General features: G+C 36.4%; 1 protein-coding gene across 4 annotated transcripts in view; it reads right to left on the bottom strand.

The window, feature by feature from the left end:
• FAF1 (Fas associated factor 1) overlaps positions 1 to 21588 on the bottom strand; it is a 573725-nt gene that overhangs the window by 84025 nt on the left and 468112 nt on the right. For all 4 annotated transcript variants that reach the window (XM_071217456.1, XM_004476483.5, XM_071217457.1 and 1 more), the window contains 2 exons: positions 20211 to 20347; positions 18549 to 18637 (listed from right to left, as the gene is read on the bottom strand). In XM_071217456.1, coding sequence (XP_071073557.1) covers positions 18549 to 18637; positions 20211 to 20347 — 226 coding nt within the window. The remainder of the gene's footprint in view (positions 1 to 18548; positions 18638 to 20210; positions 20348 to 21588) is intronic.

The raw sequence follows: 21588 nt of genomic DNA, 5'->3' as shown, positions 1-21588 counted from the left end.
GACTGAAATGCAGACCAAGCATTTTACCAGTTAAACTATGTTCTGTGGTTGAAAAGAAAGCACATGAATGTATAACGGGTAGTCTCTCCAAAGTGGAGAGTGAGGAAATGAGTGGGCAAGTATTTGTTAGTTCCTTTCTTAACAGAAGCCTGCCATTTGAGATGAAACTGAAAGAGTTCTTGAGAATAGGAAGGTTTGTTCTCCATGATTGCTGCTCCTGACTTTCAAAATGAAATTCTGTATTTCAACCTCCTAATAATTAGATAGCCACAGCTATACATTCAAATTGATACTGGGATTTAAAAGCTATATGGAAAGTTTCACCCATTCCCAGATACAAGATTTTCACAAACACTTTCGGTTAGTTGCAAAGCTGAATCTTCCTACTGTTTTGCATGAATAAATCAGTTCAGGACTACAAAGCATATGTTTTTTGTCTCAGCTACACCTGGAATATTTGCAGTGAATAGATTCCATAGGTTATATTCTTCGCAGTTTGTGTACAATTAGTGTGGTTCATCTTTTTCCCAGAGTAAATGCTCTGTGACTGCTAAAGTAGTATAATCTACTATCCATATAAAAGCCTTGTGAAAAAGAGAACTTAAGGAACCATTTTTCTAACAAAACTGTGTAGGATAATAAATGAAAAAAAATCAAAATGTTATTTAAAAACAAAAAGCCAAGATTCAAAATAACCAGAAATTACTGCTCCCCTCAATACCTACTGGAGGTCTCATTACAAGAGAAATATTTAGTTTTAAAGAGAAAATAACACTAAAGAGTGAAACAACAACACTAGGTCTGACTGTAAATGATCTTGGGCAAATAACCTATAAAGGTCTCAGTTTCCTCAACTGTAGAATGAAGGAATAAGATTAAATGATTTCTAAAGTCCCTTTCTGTTCACTTTAGAGTGAAAATAATAGATAAAATTTCTCTGTAGGGTGCTCACTACATGTCAGGCACTAGCACATGCTTTACATGTATTATCTCACTTAATCTTGAAAACATGAATAGGAGGTAGGTACTATTATTAGCCCCATTTCATACAAGAGGAAATTGGAAACTGACTCAATAGGTCAGAAGTCTAGGAATAATCATTTTATACAAGCTCCAAAGGTAATTGATGTTTGCAGCCACTGCACTACACTTTTAAAAACTGCTACTCCAAATGATTGCAGTCTATATTGGTAAAGTTTGTGTAATCCCAACTATTGTCTATAAAATAAGATTTTTTCCCAATTCGTATCTGACTTGGGAGAGTCATTTAATGCTCTGTGCCACAGTTTCCACTTCTGCAAAATGGGTATAATAACACCTGTCTTGCAGGATTTGTAATAAGAAACTTGGGCAAACACCCTTGTCCTAAGCCTAACTAAGAGTAGAGATTCAATAAATGGTAGCTATTAACATAGGCATTCAAATGAAGTTATTAAACAAATGAAAGAACAAAAACATTTTGCTAAAACAGTCATTCTAGGAAATGATATTTTTTATTTCTGATTTTGTTTTTTTAAAAAGAAAATACTGTAAAATTGAAATTCTTTGGTTTACAATTCTATGAATTTTAACACATGTATAGATTCATGTAACCACTGCCACAATCAGGATAAGAACACTTTCATCATCTGCAAATCCCTTGTTCTAATCCTTTGTAGTAAAACTCTCCCCCAACTCTGTATAACCACTGATTTGTACTCTGTCCCAATGGTTTTGTCTTTTCAAGACTGGCTTTCATTAAGTACAATGCCTTTACCAGACATCCAAGTTGTTTTATATATCAATAGTGTGTTCCTTCTTATTTCTGAGTAGTATTCTATTGCATAGTAGTAATAGTTTATTTATCCATTTACACACTGAAAGACATTTATGTTGTTTCCAGTTTTGGATAGCTTCTACAAATATTTGTGTATAGCTTTTTTTTCATTTTAAAAAATTTACTGAAGTATATCACACATACATAAACATATATAAACAATAAGTGTATATGGGAAGTGGATTTGGCTCAATGGATAGAGCGTCTGCCTACCACATGGGAGATAAAGGATTCAAACCCAGGGCCTCCTGACCTGTGTGGTGAGCTGGCCCACTTGCAGTGCTGATGCGCGCAAGGAGTGCCCTGCCATGCATGCGTGTCCCCCGCGCAAGGGAGCCCCATGCCCAAGGATGCACCAGGAGAGCCGCCCTGTGCGAAGAAAGTGCAGCCTGCCCAGGTGTGACGCCACACATGGAAAGCTGACGCAACAAGATGATGCAACCAAAAGAGACAGATTTCCTGTGCTGCTGACAAGAATCCAAGCAGACACAGAAGAAAACACAGCGAATGGACACAGAGAGCTGACAACGGTGTGGGGGAGAAAAAATAATAAACAAATCTTTAACAAATAAACAAACAAAAAACAAGTGTACAGTAATAGTTGTGACCTTACAAAACAAACATACATAACATCATACCTCACCCAACCAATACCTTGCACTGTTGTGAAACATTTTTACCTAATGATTAAAGAGCTTCCTCAAAATATAACTACCAACCAAACTATCTTATATTTGATGTATTTTCCCCAACCCACCCTATTATTATTATTTTTATATCATTTATATATCATACATAAACAGTAAGTGTATAGTAAAAGTTGTGAAATTACAGAGTAAACATGCATAACATCATACAGAGGTCCCATATATCAACTACCACTACCATCACCTTGCATTGTTCTGAGATATTTGTTACAAATTATGAAAGAATACTGTCAAAACCTTACTACTAATTTTAGTCCTTATATTACGTTTGATGTATTTCCCCCCCAATCCACCCTATTTTTAAAAAAATATATTTTTATGACAGAAGTTATAAACTTACAAAACAGTCATGCACATGTGCAGAATTCCCAAACAACTCCCCTCTATCAACACACCACATCATGGTGGAACATTTGTTACAGATTATGAGATAATATCATCAGACTATTATGAGGTTCATAGTGTACATTTGGCACACTTCTTCCATACTCCACCATTATCAACAAAGGACATCTTTGGCTTAGATGCATGTTACATTGCTACTGTTAACCACAGCCCATAGGTCACTCCAGTTGTATTTTTCCCAAGCTTCTCTGCATTCCCACCACCCTAAAATAGTGACATACATCTGCTCTAGCTCACAAAGGACACTCTTGCACCTGTACCATCAACCACAATTCTCACCCACCTCTGGGTTTACTGTGTCATTCAGTCCCTAGATTATTCTCTAGTTTTCTTTCAATTTGCATTGATATCCCTAGACTACACTTTTCAGCCTTATTCTGATTTATAAACAAGCTGTTACTCATGATAATGTGTTACTATCAACTCTATATATTTCCACATTTTTACAGTAAAGCTAATGAAAATTTCTACATGCATTAAACATCAGTAGTCCATCTCAGTCCTCCTCTTACCTCCTTTAAGAACCCAGCACTTACCACCAGGTCTTGAAGATATTTTCCTACATTTTCTTCTAGAAGTATTTAAGTTTTTGATCCATTTTGAGATACTTTTTGTATAAAGTTGACATAGGGGTCCCTCTTTCCTTCTTTTGGGTATGAATATCCAGTTCTCTAAGCACCATTTGGTTAATGGACTGTTCTGCCTGAGCTGGATGAGTTTGACAGTTGTCAAATATCACTTGAATATAGATGTGAGGGTCTGTTCTTAACCATCAGTTTGGTTTCATTGGTCTGTGTGTCTGTCTTTATGCCGGTACCATACTGTTTTATCACTGTAGTTAGGTAATATGATTTAAAGTCTGGAAGTGAGAGTCCTCCAACTTCACTCTTCCTTTTTAAGATGTTTCTGGCTACTTGGACCTTTTACCCTTCCAAATAAATTTGATAATCATTGTTTCCATTTATTTTAAAAATGCAGGTGGAATTTTTATCTGGATTGCATTGAATCTGTATATCAACTTGAGTAGAATTGACATCTTAATGATATTTAGTCTTCCAGTCCATGAGCATGGAGTGTTCTTTCAATAATTTAGGTATGTTTCAATTTCTTTTGACAATGCATTGCAGTTCTCTGAATAAAAGTGTTTTCCATCACTGGTTAAGTTTATTCCTAAATATACAGTTCTTTTAGTTGCTATTATAAATGGAATTTTTTTCCTGACTTCCTCCTCAGATTGCACATTATTAGTGTCTTTTGTTTTTTGTTTTTCATCATGAGACATTCATTGTATTGGTGTCTTTTAAAGTCTATTTCATCATTATATGCATAGGTACTCATGTTTTTTGTTTTCGTTGTTCTTGTTTTTGTTTGTTTAATGAATGCATCAAATATCTTTTTCCAGCCTTTCACTTTCAATTTATTGGTATCGTCGGGTCTAAGGTAAGTCTCTTGCAGACAGTATATAGGTGACTTATATTTTCTATTCTGCTAGTCTGTATCTTTTGGTTGGGAAATTTAATCCATTAACATTCAATGTTATTACTGTAAAGGCAATTCTTATTTCACCCAGTTTGACCTTTGGGTTTTATCTGTCATATTTTATTTTCACCACTCTTTTGACACTTTTAGCTACTTTTACTGATATAATCTTCATTTCTAGACTCTCTTCCAAGCCTCTCCTGCCTATCTTTTCTTTTCAGACTGTAGCACACCTTTTATTATTTCCTGCAAAGCCAGTCTGTTGTTTAAAAACTCTGTTTCTGTTTATCTGTGAATATTTCAAACTCACTTTCATTTTTGAAAGACAATCTTGCCAGACATAAGATTTTTGGCTGGAAGCTTTTCTCTTGCACGATCTTAAACATACCATACCACTGTCTTCTTACCTCCATGGTTTCTGATGAGAAATTGGCACTTTATCTTATTGGTATCCCTTATATGTTATGAATTGCTCTTCTCTAGCTGCTCTCAAAATTCTCTTTCTGTCTTTGGCATTTGACATTCTGACTAGTATGTGTCTCGGAGTTGGTCTATAGAGATTTATTCAGATGGGAGTATGTTGTGCTTCTTGGATGTAGATATCCAAGTCCTTCAAGAGGGTTGGGAAATTTTCTACCATTATTTCTTCAAATAGTCCTTCTGCCCCTTTTTCCTTCTCTTTTCCTTCTGGGACACCCATGACATATACATTTGCAAGTCTCTTGCTTTTGTTTAGTTCCCTGAGACCTTGTTCAATTCTTTCCATTCATTTCTTCATCTGTTCTTCTATATGTTCACTTTCAGAGGCCATTTCTTCAAGCTTACCAATCCTTTCTTCTGTCTCCTCAAATCTCTGCTGTTATATGATTCCAGTGTATTTTTAATTTCATTGATTGCACCTCTCATTCCTGTAAGATTCTGCTATTTTTCTATGTATGACTTCAAATTCTTCCTTGTACTCATCCAATATCTTCTTAATTTCCTTAATCACTTTAGCCATCTCATTGAATTTATTAAGATTTGTTTGAACATCTATGATTAGTTGTTTCAACTCCTTTATGTCATCTGGAGGCTTATCTTGTTCCTTTAACTGGGCCATATATTCCTGTTTCTTGGTGTGGACTGTAATTTTTTTGTTGGCATCTTGACATCTGGCTTAATAGATTTATTTATTCTGGGTGAAGTTTATCTCTTTAGTTTAGGGCTTTCTTGCCCTTTCTTACTTGCTGGTTACGTAGTATGAGCCAAGGATGTAATTGTTGCTGTAAGCTGTGGAGGCTCAAGCTGCCTGCATTGCCCAAGGGACCAACTTCTTCCTTTGCCAGGGGTAGGGACAGAACCACAGCTGTGTGTAATAATTCAAGTTGTATAGGCCTAGACTCTAGTTGCCCAGACAGACTGATGAAGCTTCATGCCCCTTCCTCTACTGCCTGGGGCAGGGTTGGAGCTGCAGGTGTGGGCAACAGTCTATGTCATGAGGGTCCAAAATTACCATTTACCCTGGTAGACTTACAATTATTCAATCTGTGCCAGCTGAATATATCTGCAGTTACCTGGAGAGGATGGTGCAGGAACTGCCAGCCTCCTCCCCACTAGAGGAGAGGGTGAAGTCTGGACTAGGACTGTAGTCCAATGTGGGTGAAAGAGGCCTGTCCTTAACATCACTGTGATTTTCAGTCAGCCCTACCTCCCCTGATACTGGTGGCAGAAGTACAAATGGTGGCTACCCCTACCTCTGACCCAGACAGGCCAAAACCCATTTGCTTCTAGGGTTATACTCCTGCCAGCGGAACCCACCAATCAGTAGATGAAGTTGGTGGCCAACCATCTCTCCCTCCCCCGTTTTTGGGAAACAGAGCCTCCAAATCCAGCAATAGAACAGCTCCCAAGGTAGCTTGTGCCACCAGAATAGGATGATCACCAGCCTCTGTGGCATGGCCTGTGTTTTCCTTATTATTTTTTCTTTTTGTTTTTTGTCTTTATTTTTTTAATATTACATTTAAAAAATATGGGGGTCCCCATATAACCCCCACCCCCCTCACCCCACTCCTCCCCCCATAGCAACAATCTCCTCCATCATCATGAGACGTTCATTGCATTTGGTGAATACATCTCTGAGCACCGCTGCACCTCATGGTCCACATCATAGCCCACACTCTCCCACAGTCCACCCAGTGGGCCATGGGAGGACATACAATGTCCGGTAACTGTCCCTGCAGCATCACCCAGGACAAATCCAAGTCCCGAAAACGCCTCCACATCTCATCTCTTCCTCCCATTCCCCACCCCCAGCAGCCACCACGGCTACTTTCTCCACACCAGTGCCACATTTTCTTTGATTACTAATCACAATAGTTCATGAATAGAATATCAGTAAGTCCACTTTAATTCATATTCTATTCCTCCCTGTGTTTTCCTGGAGAGGCTGGTGCAGGTCCCCCAGGTTCCTCCCTGCTGGAGGTGGAGCTGGGGCTTAGGCTAGAGCTGCAGTCCAATAAGGATGTAAAGAAGCCAGTCCCTACTGTCACTGTGATTTTCAGTCCACCCTGCTTCCTCTCGAGCCAGGAGCAGAGTTAAAATGGCAGCTACCAGCCTCTTTCTGACTTGGACATGTTCAAACTTCAGCTGTTCTTAGGATTATATTTTAGCCTGCTGAGTTTACTAATCAGTAGCTGAAATTGGTGACCAACCATCTCCTCCTTCCCCGTTTTTGGGAAGTGGAGCTTCCAATTCCAGCCATGGATACCTCCTGAGGTGGATTGTGCCACCAGTGGAGGACTGACACTGGCCTCCAGGGCATGGAGGGCTCTACTTAAGAATCTTCTCTGTAGGGAAACAGACTTGGCCCAGTGGTTAGGGCGTCCGTCTACCACATGGGAGGTCCGCAGTTCAAACCCCAGGCCTCCTTGACCCGTGTGGAGCTGGCCCATGCGCAGTGCTGATGTGCACAAGGAGTGCCATGCAGGGGTGTCCCCCGCGTAGGGGAGCCCCAAGTGCAAGGAGTGCACCTGTAAGGAGAGCAGCCCAGTGCAAAAGAAAGTACAGCCTGCCCAGGAATGGCGTCGCCCACACTTCCCACGCCGCTGACGACAACAGAAGTGGACAAAGAAACGAGACGCAGCAAATAGACACAGAGAACAGACAACCGGGGGAGGGGGGAATTAAATAAATACATACATCTTTAAAAAAAAAAATCTTCTCTGTAGATGGGCAGTCTCCTCCTCTATTCTTTCAAGGATGCTGCAGGATGCCCTTCTGGTTTCTTGTAGCCCCCAAACAGATGCTTTAGGTAGCTCTGGGTGATTACTAATTTCCCTGTAGCATGAACTGATTCTAGGAACTCCTTACTCTGCCACCATCTTGCTGGTTCTGTAAGCATAAATTTTCATTTCTCTAGGGTAACAGCTAGGAATGGGATTGCTGAATAAAGTGGTAAGTGTATGTTTATCTTTAGGAGAAACTGGCAAATGGTTTTCCAGTGTCTGAACCATTTTGCATTTCATCTATAATGTATGAGAGTTCTGGTTGTTCTCTGAACAACCTTAGCATTCTCTCTTCTAACTCAAGGGCAAGAAGAATCCCTAATTTAAGACCTCAAAGCTGTGTAAAGCTATGATAACTATTTTAGTATACAAGCAGTAAACTGCTTCAGCAGAGCAATAGTGGGCAGCTGAGAATTACAAAAGCAAATCCTCTACTAAAAGTTTTCTCTAGTCTACTAAGATTTTCTTGGGAAACGGACTTTGGCCCAGTGGTTAGGGCGTCCGTCTACCACATGGGAGGTCCGCGGTTCAAGCCCCGGGCCTCCTTGACCCGTGTGGAGCTGGCCCATGCGCAGTGCTGATGCGCGCAAGGAGTGCCTGTGCTACACAGGGGTGTCCTCCGCGTAGGGGAGCCCCACGCGCAAGGAGTGCACCCATAAGGAGAGCCGCCCAGCGCGAAGGAGGGAGCAGCCTGCCGAGGAATGGCGCCGCCCACACTTCCCGTGCCGCTGACGACAACAGAAGCGGACAAAGAAACAAGACGCAGCAAAAAGATACAGAAAACAGACAACCGGGGGTGGGGAGGGGAATTAAATAAATAAAAAAATAAATAAATCTTTAAAAAAAAAAAAAAAGATTTTCTTTAGGATGTTTTCCTACATATGCCCAGGCATAAAATAAAAACCAAAAACCTCTAACAATAACAATTTAAAACTGTGGCATGTGAAGAATTATTATTTTGCTGCTAAAAATGGTCTGCAAAGATGAGTATAATAGAAAATGGGAGATATATATGGTTATTGTTAAAATGAAATTTAATTTGAAATTAGAATCTTTCTGCTTAACTAACCAAGTAGCCCACATTTAATTATGATATGTGTTTCTTTTGGCTGATAGTATATTCTTCCAACTTAGTGATCTGCTGGTAAAAGTACGCTTCTTTCTAGTAGAAGTTTATCTGCCATACTGTTGCTAATTTTTATTTAATATGTTTTTATTACAGAAGTTGGGAATGTACAAAACAATCATGCACATGTGTAGAATTCCCATACAACACCCTTTCACCAATACATCATACCATTGTGGAATAATTGTCACAGATTATGGGATAATATCATCAGACTATTACCACTAATTATGGTCCATAGTTTACATTTGGCCTATTTTTTCCATACCCTCCTATTATTAACACAGTACATCTTTGGCATCGATGCAATATTACAATATTGCTGTTAACTATAGTCCATAGGTTACATTTATTGTATTTTTTTCCATGTTTCTATACATTTCTACCAATAGTAGAAATGTAATAGTGACATACATAAATTCTAGTTCACAGAAGGACATTCTTGCATTTTTTTATCCACCCCTGGGTTCACTGTGTTATTACGTCCCTAGATTATTCTCTAGTTTTTCTTTCAATTGATATTTACTACCCTTTTCAGCCACAAGCACATTTATAAACCAACTGCTACTCACTATAATTTGTTACCATCAACTCTATCCATTTCCACTCTTTTACAGTCAAGTTAATTAAAACTTCTACATACATTAAGTGCCAGTACTCCTTCACAGCCTCCTCTTATCTCCTGATAACCTATACTTTAGGTTTTAACTCCATGCATTTATTCTTCATATTCAGCTCATTTTAGTGAGACTAAACAATATTTGTCATTTTATGTCACTCAGCATGTCTTCTAGATTCATCCATGCTATCATTGTGTCCCAATTTCATTTCTTCTTACTGCAGCATAGTATTATTGTATGTATATACCATATTTTGTTTATCCATTTATTGGTTGATGGACACTTGGGTTGTTCTATCTTTTGGCAATTGTGAATAATGCCGCTATGAACTTCGGTGTGTAAATGTCTGTTCATGTCACAGTTCTCAGTTCTTCTGGATATATTCCTAATAGAGGAACTGCTGGATCATATGGCAGTTCTATATTTAGCTTACTGAGGGACCGCCAAGCTGTCTTTCACAGAGACTGTACCATATTACAATCCCACCAACAGTGAAGGAGTGTTTATATTTCTCCACATCCTTTCCAGCACTTAGTTTTTTTTTATTTAAAAAATGATCATTCTATGTGGTATAAGATGATATTTCATTGTAGTTTTGATTTGCATTTTCTCTTTGGAGAAATGTCTATTTAAATCTTTTGCCCATTTTAAAATTGGATTTCTTGCTTTTATTGTTGATTTGTATGATCTCTTTATAGAGAATGGAAATTAACCCCATATTGGATATGTGATTTCCAAATTTTTCTAGCATTGAGTGGGCTGCCTTTTCACCTTCTTGGTGAAGCCCTTTGAGTTGCAAAAGTGTTTAAGTTCTAGGAGGTCCCATTTATCCATGTTTTATTTTGTTGTTTGTGCTTTCAGTATAAGGTTTAAGAATCACCACCTACCACTGGATCTTGAAGATGTTTCCCTATATTTTCTTCTAGGAACATTATGGTTGTAGATTTTATAGGAAGGAGCTGCAGGTGTGGGCAGCAATCTATGCCATGTGGGTCCAAAATGACTGCAGTTGTCAAGGCAGACTGACATAGCACTGACACCCCCCCACCCCCCACTGCCAGGGTGGGGATGGACCCTCTGAAGTATCCAACAATCCAAACTGTGTAGTCTGAATGAACCTGTAGTTACCCTGGGAGGCTGAGGGTAATATTTTAAGTTTCAATTTTTAAGATTTCTCTCTGGTGAGGTCTTTCTAACCCTGCTAGGCAAATTAAAGACCCTGCATATATCTCCATCATGGAAATTATGTCTAAAGACATATCTTTTGTTTGCAGTCTCTAAACACCTCAAGAACTGTGTCATCATTTTACCTCCCTGAGCTTAGCACAGCAGGGGCATAGAGTAGGTCCTTAAAAATGAACTGTTGATTAGTGGCCAAATAAATTCATGGTGGTTTGCTTGGTGTACTATGTATCACCCTTTAAGACTAAATATTTCCTCCTCTAAGAAGTCTTCTTTTTGTCATCTCTTTACCTTGTACTGTCATTGCTGTGTTTTTCTACCATGCTGCAATGATCTGTTTGCTGGTATGATAGGTAACTGGATAGTTTTCCTACCACAGCAATTTTGTAATTGGAAGAAAAACGTCAGAATTCTCAGGATTCCTCATAAGAGGCAAAAAAAAAAAAAAAAAAAAAAAAATCAGAGAAAAGTAATTTGGCGGGGCAAAGGCAGCTTGTTAAAAATACTAATGGAAGGCAACTGAATCGCTCCTGTTATTTCTCTATACAAATTCTCTGTTCATATAAACTGGACCAACATGTCTTCAACTTCTTTACACTATTACTTTGCTCATGCTTTCCCCACATTGTAATGCTCTCTCCTCTTACCTCTGCATGTGCAAAGGTACTGTCCTTTCCAGAAGCAGTTCAAATCCTAACCTCTTCAGAAGTCCCTCCTGACTTCAAGGACCATGCCTAAATTTTTCTAGCTCATATAATGTACTGTGGTTAGGGATATTTTTGTAAGAATATACTTTGGTCCTTCCAACTAAAGATGAAAAATTCCTTAAAGAATAGGATTGACCCTCACACTTTTTTAACCTCCTCAGAAACAACCACAGTGCTAGGCTCTTAATCTGGTAACAAACTGAACTGAAGTAAAGCTAATATGTAAAAAAGTAAAGCTAATACTTTTGGCTCTAAATTCCTTCTCATAATATCGCCGTATAAAGTCCACTGGGAAGGAATCAGCCAGAAGTAATATGCTTCTCCCCAAAGATATTCAGGTTAAAGTAACATTTAAGGCATTACCAGTTTCCCGATTCTTTTTAAAGCATTTGCCTTAAGAGAGTTTCATTTAACATTTTCTGAAGGTGTCTGTCATGTTTATGACATTGGGAAAGTCTCAATACCACTTGAGAAGACTTTACAACAAGCAGAAAGTTTTAATTTTTATGTAGAAAATACTAAGCTATTTTTAAAACTAAGTTACACAAAAGAAAATATAATAGCTAGATATGTTACCCTCAGAGCCAACTAATACAGTATAACTAGAAAAATAAACATATTTTGTTAGACCCTACTGTTACCTAAAACAAAAAGTAGACAGGTTAGGCCAGCTGTTTAACAATGAATGCTTTTACAGTAATAAATGTTGACAGCTCAAATTAAAGAAGAATGCATTACTGAGATATCATCAATTGTGTTCTGTCATTACATGGTAGCTCCACCCAGTTTAAGCTTGTCAAAAAGTGTTACTGTAATCCATGAAGAAGTCTTTATCTCAGGCAAAGACAGGAAATATGTGGAGAGCTGGCTCTGAACAGGTGTGTTGAATTGTAATGCCAAAGTTGAGTCAAAAATCTTCTTGGATTAGTTTCATATATGACAAATTATTAACATCTACGCTAAAGTGCCATGCATGGATGAACGGATCCATCAGCAGGCACTTTAAGAGCAGCAAACATAAATACAGAGGATGAGGAGATTACGATTTTTTTTGAACAGTAAGCATTATTCCATGCACAAGAGTAAACAGCTATGACAAACTTTCTATTCTACTCAAGCGAATATAATATTTGGAAATGTGGGAATATCTGACATAGTCTCCAGTTTAGCTCACTCTGATTCTTTCTAATCTTAGTAAGAATGCTGCTTCAGTTTATCCCACACATCTTTAATGTAACTGGAACTCAGTTTTACAAGGGAGCCTGATGTATGAAAAGTTCACAAGTATGTATTCTGGCTTTGACATAGCTGTGTGGCCTTGAGCAAATTACTTAACCATTATAACCCTCAGTTTTCTCCTCAATAAAATGGGGATAATAATAACTATCTCATAGGATAATCATGAAAACTAGAAGAGATTATTTATAGAAAGTTATCTTCCATAGTGCTTGCCAATAGCAGACACTCAACACATGCTTCTTGTTAAAATTGTTAATTGTATGTTTTATGACTTTCAACTCAATAAAAAAGAATACATGGCTTAGATATAAAATTTGAGCAAGTCTGTTGCATTTTTACCTTTATTATCAATGTCATAAAATTTTAAAATCTCATCCCTGGGACAGAGCCTGGGAAAATGCATTTTTAACAAGTTCCCGGGTGACACTTTGAGACCATTGCCTTAGAAAACCAGCATACTTATCTGAGGAGAAGGAATGTCTCAGACCCCTGTCCATTATTTAAAACAGTCTACTAAAAAGATGTCTGTTTGAAGCTGCCTAAGACTATATTTGTAATTCTCCTATTTTCTTCAATACTGTAACAAGATTTGAGGGACATATTATTATTTACTGGCTGTTCATTTTAGTAAAGCAGTTTATGGGTTGACATTCAGGTGCAATCTTTTTTCATTGGAATGGCCACAATCTTTGCCGAATTTACAGTTTTTCATCAGTACTGATTCTACCTCATCTTTTCTAATCTAACTCACATCTTGCAGAATCACTAACTAAATTAAAAATTTCTCATTACATTTCTCACTGATAAACAAAATAAAGAGTGATGAATACCTTTTCTTCATACATATAACACATATGCCAAGAACCAATTCTTACTTTACATATATTGGTGACTTCATCCAACTGTAAAGCAACACATCTATCTAGTACTGTGTACAATACAGTCATTTCTCAGTTATACCTTGCCATTTCATGCTATCCAACAGCATCATTTGACGAAACAAATTTTCCCAAATCTCATTCTGATATTTCTTTTGAGCATTAACTTTAACTTTTTGTTACCTCTGTGGCTGGTTTTATAAGCTTTTCATCACTAGTGGGATTTGCATACATTTTTACCTCAGGGAGTACCATTGTAAATGATTTGTCTTCTGTGGTCTGGTCTCCCTTTTCTGCCTTTAGCTGTAATATTAATATTTTTTTAAAGTGGAAAGTATTATTCTGAAAAAATTCTATTGATTTCATTGGGCTTTACTTAATGATGAAACAAAACCTCTGAAGGCTTCATGGCTTTATGAAAAAATTTCATAATGGAGAAACCCTGGTACTAGGCGTAAAGGGATCACTTGTCCTATATAACCCATATTCATATACAATTAGTCACTTCCTAATCAAAATTTTCTCTATGTCAACTAGTGTGAAATTATCACAGAGTCAGCTGCCTTGACATCTTCTATACGAGTACAGGAGTTCTTTGAATTATGGCTTATAACTAATGTTGAACTAGTTTGAACAATGTCATATTGCTTAGTAGTAATTATTATTATTCTATTCATCACAATTTTTACGCTTTAATGGACCACTTTTGTGCCATATTCAGTTTGGGGGAACTATGACTATAACTAATTTAAGAAAGGAAAAAGGAATGTAAATTTAGCAATAACATGTGAATGACATGAAAGTGCAGAAAACAGTTAATCACCCCTGTTAATGTTTGCCACAACCAAAACACCAATGAAATCTTGTTATACATGACTGTATATTAACTGTAAGAAATATAATTATAGATCCCCCCAGGGTCCACTGGATGGAACGTGAGAGAGTCTGGGCTATGATGTGGACCATTGACTATGGGGTGCAGTGATGCTCAGAGATGAACTTACCAGGTGCAATGGATGTGTCACGATGATGGGAGAGAGTGTTGCTGTGGGGGGAGTGGGGGGCGGGGGCGGTGGGGTTGAATGGGACCTCATATATTTTTTTAAATGTAATTAAAAAATAATAATAATAAATAAATATTAAAAAAAAAGAAATATAATTAATGAAATGGGTTTGGAAGGATATCATAATCTTACATTAAAAATATGAAATGAATGTGGACAAAATTGATTCACTACTTTTTTATACCTAACTGCCTGGGACACTTGGTAGATAGGTACTCCAGTAATCCAGGAATCACCCTGAGAAACATTGCCCTAGCATGAACCTGAAGAATTAAGTGCACCTTAATTCTTACCTTTTCTATCTGCCTCATAGCTTGCACTGAGAGAATACAAAAGTTCTTCTGTGTGCTCTTGCCACTATGCTGAGTTGTCTGCACACTATGTCTAGTGCAATCTGGCAAGTGCTCTTGGGCTTCATCCGACAAAACTCTTGCTAGACTTTATTGGAGTTGCTAGGTTATAAGCACAAGGACCTTATCTATCTTGCTTGCAGCTATGTTCCTCATGTCCACATAGTGTGCCTAGTACATAGTAAAAGTGCAATAAGCATTTATGAAATGAATATACAAATCAAGATGAGGTAAATTGTTATCTGTGATCTGGGCTTTACAGTGGAGAAAAATAACTGGATATAAATAACCCTTTTTCTGAGCAGTACATAACTACCTACAGAAAGGCACCTAGGGTGTATTTGGGTATCCACAAAGATCCTAATCATTAACAGTTAACACAGCCCTTCCTCTTCAGAGTTACTTCTGGGTAACTTTTATGACTACTGCATTTCCAGTGGAATTCTTATGTTTAAAAAATACTGAATTTTTTGTTTTTTTGTTGTTGCATTTTACATATAAAGTTATACAGAGTCACATCAGGGGAAAATTCTCCTAAAGGAACTATTGACCAATTTATATATTCTTGCTAGTTTTAGGAAGAGGTCTAGATATAATTTTTAAAAGAATAACAATAAATATCCTTTTTTTAAAATTTTAGCAAATTTTTTATTGTCTTTTTAAAAAAAGATACATAGATCACACAAAATGTTACATTAAAAATAGAAGAGGTTCCCATATACTCCACTCCCCCCCTCCCATTCCTCCCAACTCCTCCCACATCAACAACCACTTTATTCAGTGTGGCACATTCAAGAGTTGGTCTGCTTACTATATTTTGCTTTAATTTGGATAAGGAGATTATTTTAGTTGCTCTCTGTGTGGTTTGTGATGACTTATTCCTGTTTGAAAGGAAACAGCAACAGAAGCCAGAGTTTGTATCCTGTTTGTTTCTGTTAGCTTTGGAAAGAGACTGAGTATGACAAGGTGAGATTTTTAAAAGAGAAAAGGAAAAGGAGTTGAATACTGAAAACAATTCGACAAAGACAAGGCTCAGAAAAAAGGTTACATGTTTCATGGAGCAAACCAAAACTAACAATTTCCTTCGGTGACACAAAGAGTTGCCATGAGCTAATAAGCATACCCTACCAAAATCTGGGTTGTGACAATTACTGAGGGTTAGGCTAGACAGGAGTGCCCCTAATACCTAGGATAGAGGATTCTAAATAAACCACTGTTGAATTAAGGAACAAACGAATGAAACAAATTACAGATCAGGAATTAAGTATCATGAATTCTTGATTCAGAGTTTCTAGATCACCCATGGCCAAAAAATCATACATATGAAAAAAAATGGAAACCATTTATATGCTATAAAGCATGTGTAGCAGTTTGGTATGGTTATGAATTCCAAAAATAGATACTGGATATGTTTGTAATCTGATCTGTACCTGGGTCTGACTGAGTTATGATTAGGGCTTCAACTGGGCCACATCATTAGGGCATTGAGTCCCTACCCCTTGGTGGGTGGGGATTCACAGATAAAAGACATGGCAAAGGAAAGAGTTGAGGGGTTTCTGATGTTGGAGTTCTGATGTTGGAGTGTGATGCTGAAATCTTAAGCTGGAGCCCCGGGGAAAGAGACAGAGCCATTCAGCCATCTTACTTCAACATGGGGAAATAAACTTTAGTGAGGGAAGTAACATGCTTTATGGTCTGGTAACTGTAAGCTCCTATCCCAAATAAATACCTTTTATAATGTCCAGGAGATTTCTGGTGTTTTGCATCAGCACCCCTTTGGCTGACTAATACATCAAGTATTATTTGGAACTGGGACTTTAAATAAAATTAAATGCCAAAATGTGGTTACCTTCATATACTGACACTTACTTTCCTCCTCACCCTTTCCTTGCCAAAAGCCCCTCATTAGAGCAAAACATGTCTCTTATCTCCAGGGCTGAGCCCAGTGCTGTATACTTGGTAGATGCTTAGCAAACATTTACAAAAACAGAGGCTTATATAATCTCTTCTTCCTGGTTAGATCTAGAGCAACCAGGATATAAAGGTTAGTCTGCTCTGAGCGAGTGAAGAATGATTAAGTGTATGAATACGGCTCAGGTGTGGGTTTATTTAATAAAAGCTATATACAGTATAGGCATCTCTGCCTTCACTGATAACAATGGAACTATTGTAGTGCCGGATGTAACTTAACCAAAGTCAAGTTTAAATAAATTTAGTTCTAGGAAACTGTTCTTCAATCATGCTCACTAGTTGTAATTTACATTTTTAAAAATAAAGGCGAGTTAACCCTTACAAAGGAGTTTTCCTTAAAACACACTCAGCTAATTCCAAATCATTATAATTTATGCATAGTCCAAAATAATTCTTTAAAGTTTAAAAAGAACTTTACTTATTACCTAAATGATAACTTTCATGAAGACACTCTAAAAACAAAGAAATTCTTATCTCTTGCAGTTAAATTTCAATAAAAATTTCAATTATATGGAGCCTTGGATTTTTCTTGTAACCTCATATTAAATTTAGTGGTCAGTATTAAAGGAATTAAAGTCAATTTCTTTACCAATGAATTATGGGGAACGCAAATTAAGATGAAAGAATGAACTGGGAATATGCATGCAAATATTGTGCATTCATATTATTACACAACATAATCTGTAAATCTGGTACTAATGAGACTCAAGATTTAAATGGCTGAAGAATGTGTTTAGTGAATTATTGTCAATCAATGCCTCTATTCCAGGATAAATGTAATCTTGAATGGCAACACACCTATTATTATAAATTCCTAACTAAGTACAGTACTTCTTATTTCAAAATGTCACTGTCAACTTACAGAGTAACAGATAAACATCTTTCCACCATATACCCGGCGGCATTTCATTCAGAGTAAATGAAACTGACTATTAAGAAAAATGACAAACTCAACATTTTTACAGAAATGGAAGAAACTGAATGAGTATTAAAGCTCTAAACTAGTTACATCACTCCAAAATCTTCATATTTCTTAATGTGGATACATCAGTTTTTATACCATTGCAATCATTGTTTTTCAAATCACATTATTTCACACAAATGCTTTCATGTGTTCATTTATTTAATCATTAAACAAACATTTACTGAGTGCCAACTTTGTCCTAGGTAAACTGTTAGGGGATAGAGTTACAAACATGATTATAGTTTTGTCGTTTATATTTTATTTTATTTGAGGTTCCACACTCATGTCATTTATACTATTTGAATATGTTTGGGAGATTGAGAAACTCAGAATTCTGGTGATCTTTTACTAATTCTCATAGTTCTTCAAAAATATGTTCAAATGTAAAATGCATTTATTGCTAATTAATTTCAATATATAAAAAGAGTAATAGAACTTTAAAAATGAGTAATAAGGCCCATACAGTATATATGATTTTCTGGACTCTAGTATTCTTTATAAATATGCTTCAGAATTCATTTCCTACAAATTGACCTTCTACCAGCTCCCCAAATCTAGCAAAGTGTAAGCAGTCCATAAATTTAAACAAATTGCTGGGTCTTGGGGTCATGAAGAGAATAGAGTGAAAGGTAAATTCAGTGACATAGCAGATCCTGGTTAATCTGGAAACGCATCTTCATCATCCTTATTTACCAATCATAACATAGGCATGCATCATCATTTGACAAATTACCTCTTCAAAATTCTATTAAAGGTCTGCTTAATCTTTGACCTTACCTCATCCTTTATATCTTCCTGTTGTTGGGCTGTGAAGATCTCCATTGCAGCCATGAGTCTCATCATTAGCTCATCCACTGTTGTGTTACCTAGCAACACATGGAGATTGCCAAACGTCACATTATTAAAGTTATTAAAAAATGGAAAGTCATTCTAGAATTAATCAGAAAGGAATAACTACAGTCTAAAAAACACAGATTAGTATGCTAATATCTGATTAAAGAAGAGTTTCATATATTCAGTAAGAATAAAGCAGTTAAGTACTGAAATTTCAGAATATTCAGATTTGAGGGAGCTGTCTCTTAATAAGAAGGATTTTTAGCACTATGAAGAATGTCACAGTTATGAAAACCAAAAGTTCTTTCAAGTTATGAAACCATAGCTATTTAATAACTCCAGCAACAAACCATTGTTTATATGCCAGTGACTAGTCTAAGCACTTTACATCTCTTGTTTAACCTGTATAAAATTCTATGTTTATACCTTGTTTAACCTGTATAAAAATTCTATGAAGGTATCATTATTATTTTGATTTTATAGAGAAGAAAACCAAGGTTTAGAATGCTTAAGTACCCTATCCAACCAAGGTCAAGCTGGTTAAGACTTAATATTACTATGAAAATATTTTGACCTTCTGGGTCCCCTGCAAGGGTCTAGGGAACCTCTGGAGGTAGAGTGGGGAGTCCATGGACCACACTCTGAGAATCGCGAGCTATTGCAATATTGCCTCTGACAGGGAAAGCAGAGACGAAATGTTATTTTCATTATCCATTTGCCTTATGCAAATCAGTTCCCCCAGCAGGTCTTCTTTAATACTGTTTATGAAACTGCATGCTTTGGTTATAGAGAAAATAGAAAATGCCATAGGTTTTATTTTATCTCAGTTTTTTAAAGCACTAGAATTTATCTCCCCTTCCCCATCATATTACCTGCTATAGAACTTTTGACTTAAATGGGGGCAGACATTGACTATCCCAGACACTATGCAAGCTTTAGTTTGGGACAGCTGAAAAAAACCTTTTCCCCTGTGGCATAGAGGAAATATACTGTTTTCAATTGAAGCTTTGCCATGAAAAAGATATTTTATAACTAATACTTTATATGCATTAAGTTAGTAACTGTAAAAAAATCACTTATTTTTGTGTAAAGAATGTATACTATGGTTGAATTCATAGACATACTATAGCTTCATGCATTAGGGTTGCAACTTAGACATGGATTTACACAAATACGGAAAAACAACTGCCACTGTGACCAATTAAATTGCAATATAGAGTCATTAGATTTTCTAGATAACTAAAGATAAGCATTTCTTTCAACTAATCAACATTATAGTAAGAAAACCATATAAAAGAAATGTCATTTTTGACAAATGGTTATGATGTAATTGCTAGTTTAGAGAATTTATTAATTCTAAACATTTAACTTGAATATCCCATATCCTAAGACCTGTGCGATTTCATTAAGATGCTTCTGTTGGATTTTCATGTAACATTTTTCATAGTACCTATACTTTTAAAAAATATTCTTTCCTCATGATGTTCTGTATTTTAGAATGGAAAATATCAACCCATAGAAAGAAATATAATAAGCTTTAATAGTAAAACTGATTAGACTATCACACGCACAAGCAGATTCTACTCCCCACGTGATGTACTTTACCTTGTATCACATTTAACACTTCATTAGAAGATCGCTTTCCCATAATAATCAGGAAAAGTGGAAACTGATCTGTTTTTTGGGTCCGAATAGTTTGGGCAACAACACTGCCAAAGTGTCTATTACACATTGTCAGAAATCTGAAATGAGACAAAATCCAAAGTAAGTTTCATTTCAGACTTTAATAAATTTACTAGCATCCCCCCAAAAGCTCATTGAGTGTTTTATTAGTTATGTTAAAATTAGAGAGCTGGCCTGATATCAATATACACATTCTTGCTATATTGACTTTTCAACTAAATCATAAATGATACCAGAATTATCATCATATGGAAAATCAGGAAGCATATACTAAATGCTGTCTGGGGCTGAAAGCATAGAATTCTTAGTCCTAAACCCTGTAAGCTTTATTACCCTGAACTATGAGAAAAACAAACCAAATGAATTTCAATTTCTCTTAAACAGGAGAAACAATACAATGTGGTACAAAGATAAATTGACTAGCATCATCCTAAGAAACAGGATTTAGGAATGAAAACATTTTCACAAGTCTTTAGAATTTCACTTGAGAATTGTGTTTTCTGCAGTAGTAGTAGGACTTTTAGTTTCATACTTAGAATGGGATAAAAATAATAATTCTAAGCTTTTGACCAAAAAAAGCTCAGAGATATTAGCATACTGAAGTCTAGCATTAGTATTCTTAACACGATCTGGAATAAATGAAAAAACTGATAAAGCTTTTCTCTTCTATTAGAGGACTGTTTGAAATTAGCATTTCTTTCAAGAGAAAAGGGTAGCTTATGATATGTTTTCAGATCTGATGGTAAAAAGTAAATGTCATAATAATAATGAATTATGAAAGACCAAATGCAAATATAGAATGCTTTAATAAGATCCAATTTAATAAAGTCTGTAAAAATAATGGACTTTTAATAACACAGGTCACAAAAGGCAAAACAGTGGAAATTCTAGGGACTAGCCACTGGTACTGGCTTATTAATTCTTAATTATGTTCATGAAAGGCAACTTAAATCGTGTGTTTTCTTATGCCTTATGATAATATTTTAGGTAACAACTCCTCTGAAATGTATGTTCTAGCTGATGAGCAAAGTCCTGTCATCACATACATTAGAAGGTAAATCTATTTGAAAAGACAAACGGCATTATAATGTCATGTGCTCAGATTCATTTGATATCCAAATTCAAAACAGAATCAAATCTCTTAATTTTTAAAGCCAATATATTTCTTACCTATAGAAATTCATCCCACAAATTTCTGCTGAATCCCCCCGGAAACCTGTGCTGGGACTCCAGAAACTAGATCACCTTGTTAAGGGCCACTAAAACTGTATGTCAGCAAGAGTGTCAAGACAAGTTAGCA

Source organism: Dasypus novemcinctus, chromosome 9 (assembly GCF_030445035.2).
Source record: "Dasypus novemcinctus isolate mDasNov1 chromosome 9, mDasNov1.1.hap2, whole genome shotgun sequence".
Taxonomy (NCBI): domain Eukaryota; kingdom Metazoa; phylum Chordata; class Mammalia; order Cingulata; family Dasypodidae; genus Dasypus; species Dasypus novemcinctus.
This window is presented reverse-complemented; position numbering and strand designations above follow the sequence as displayed.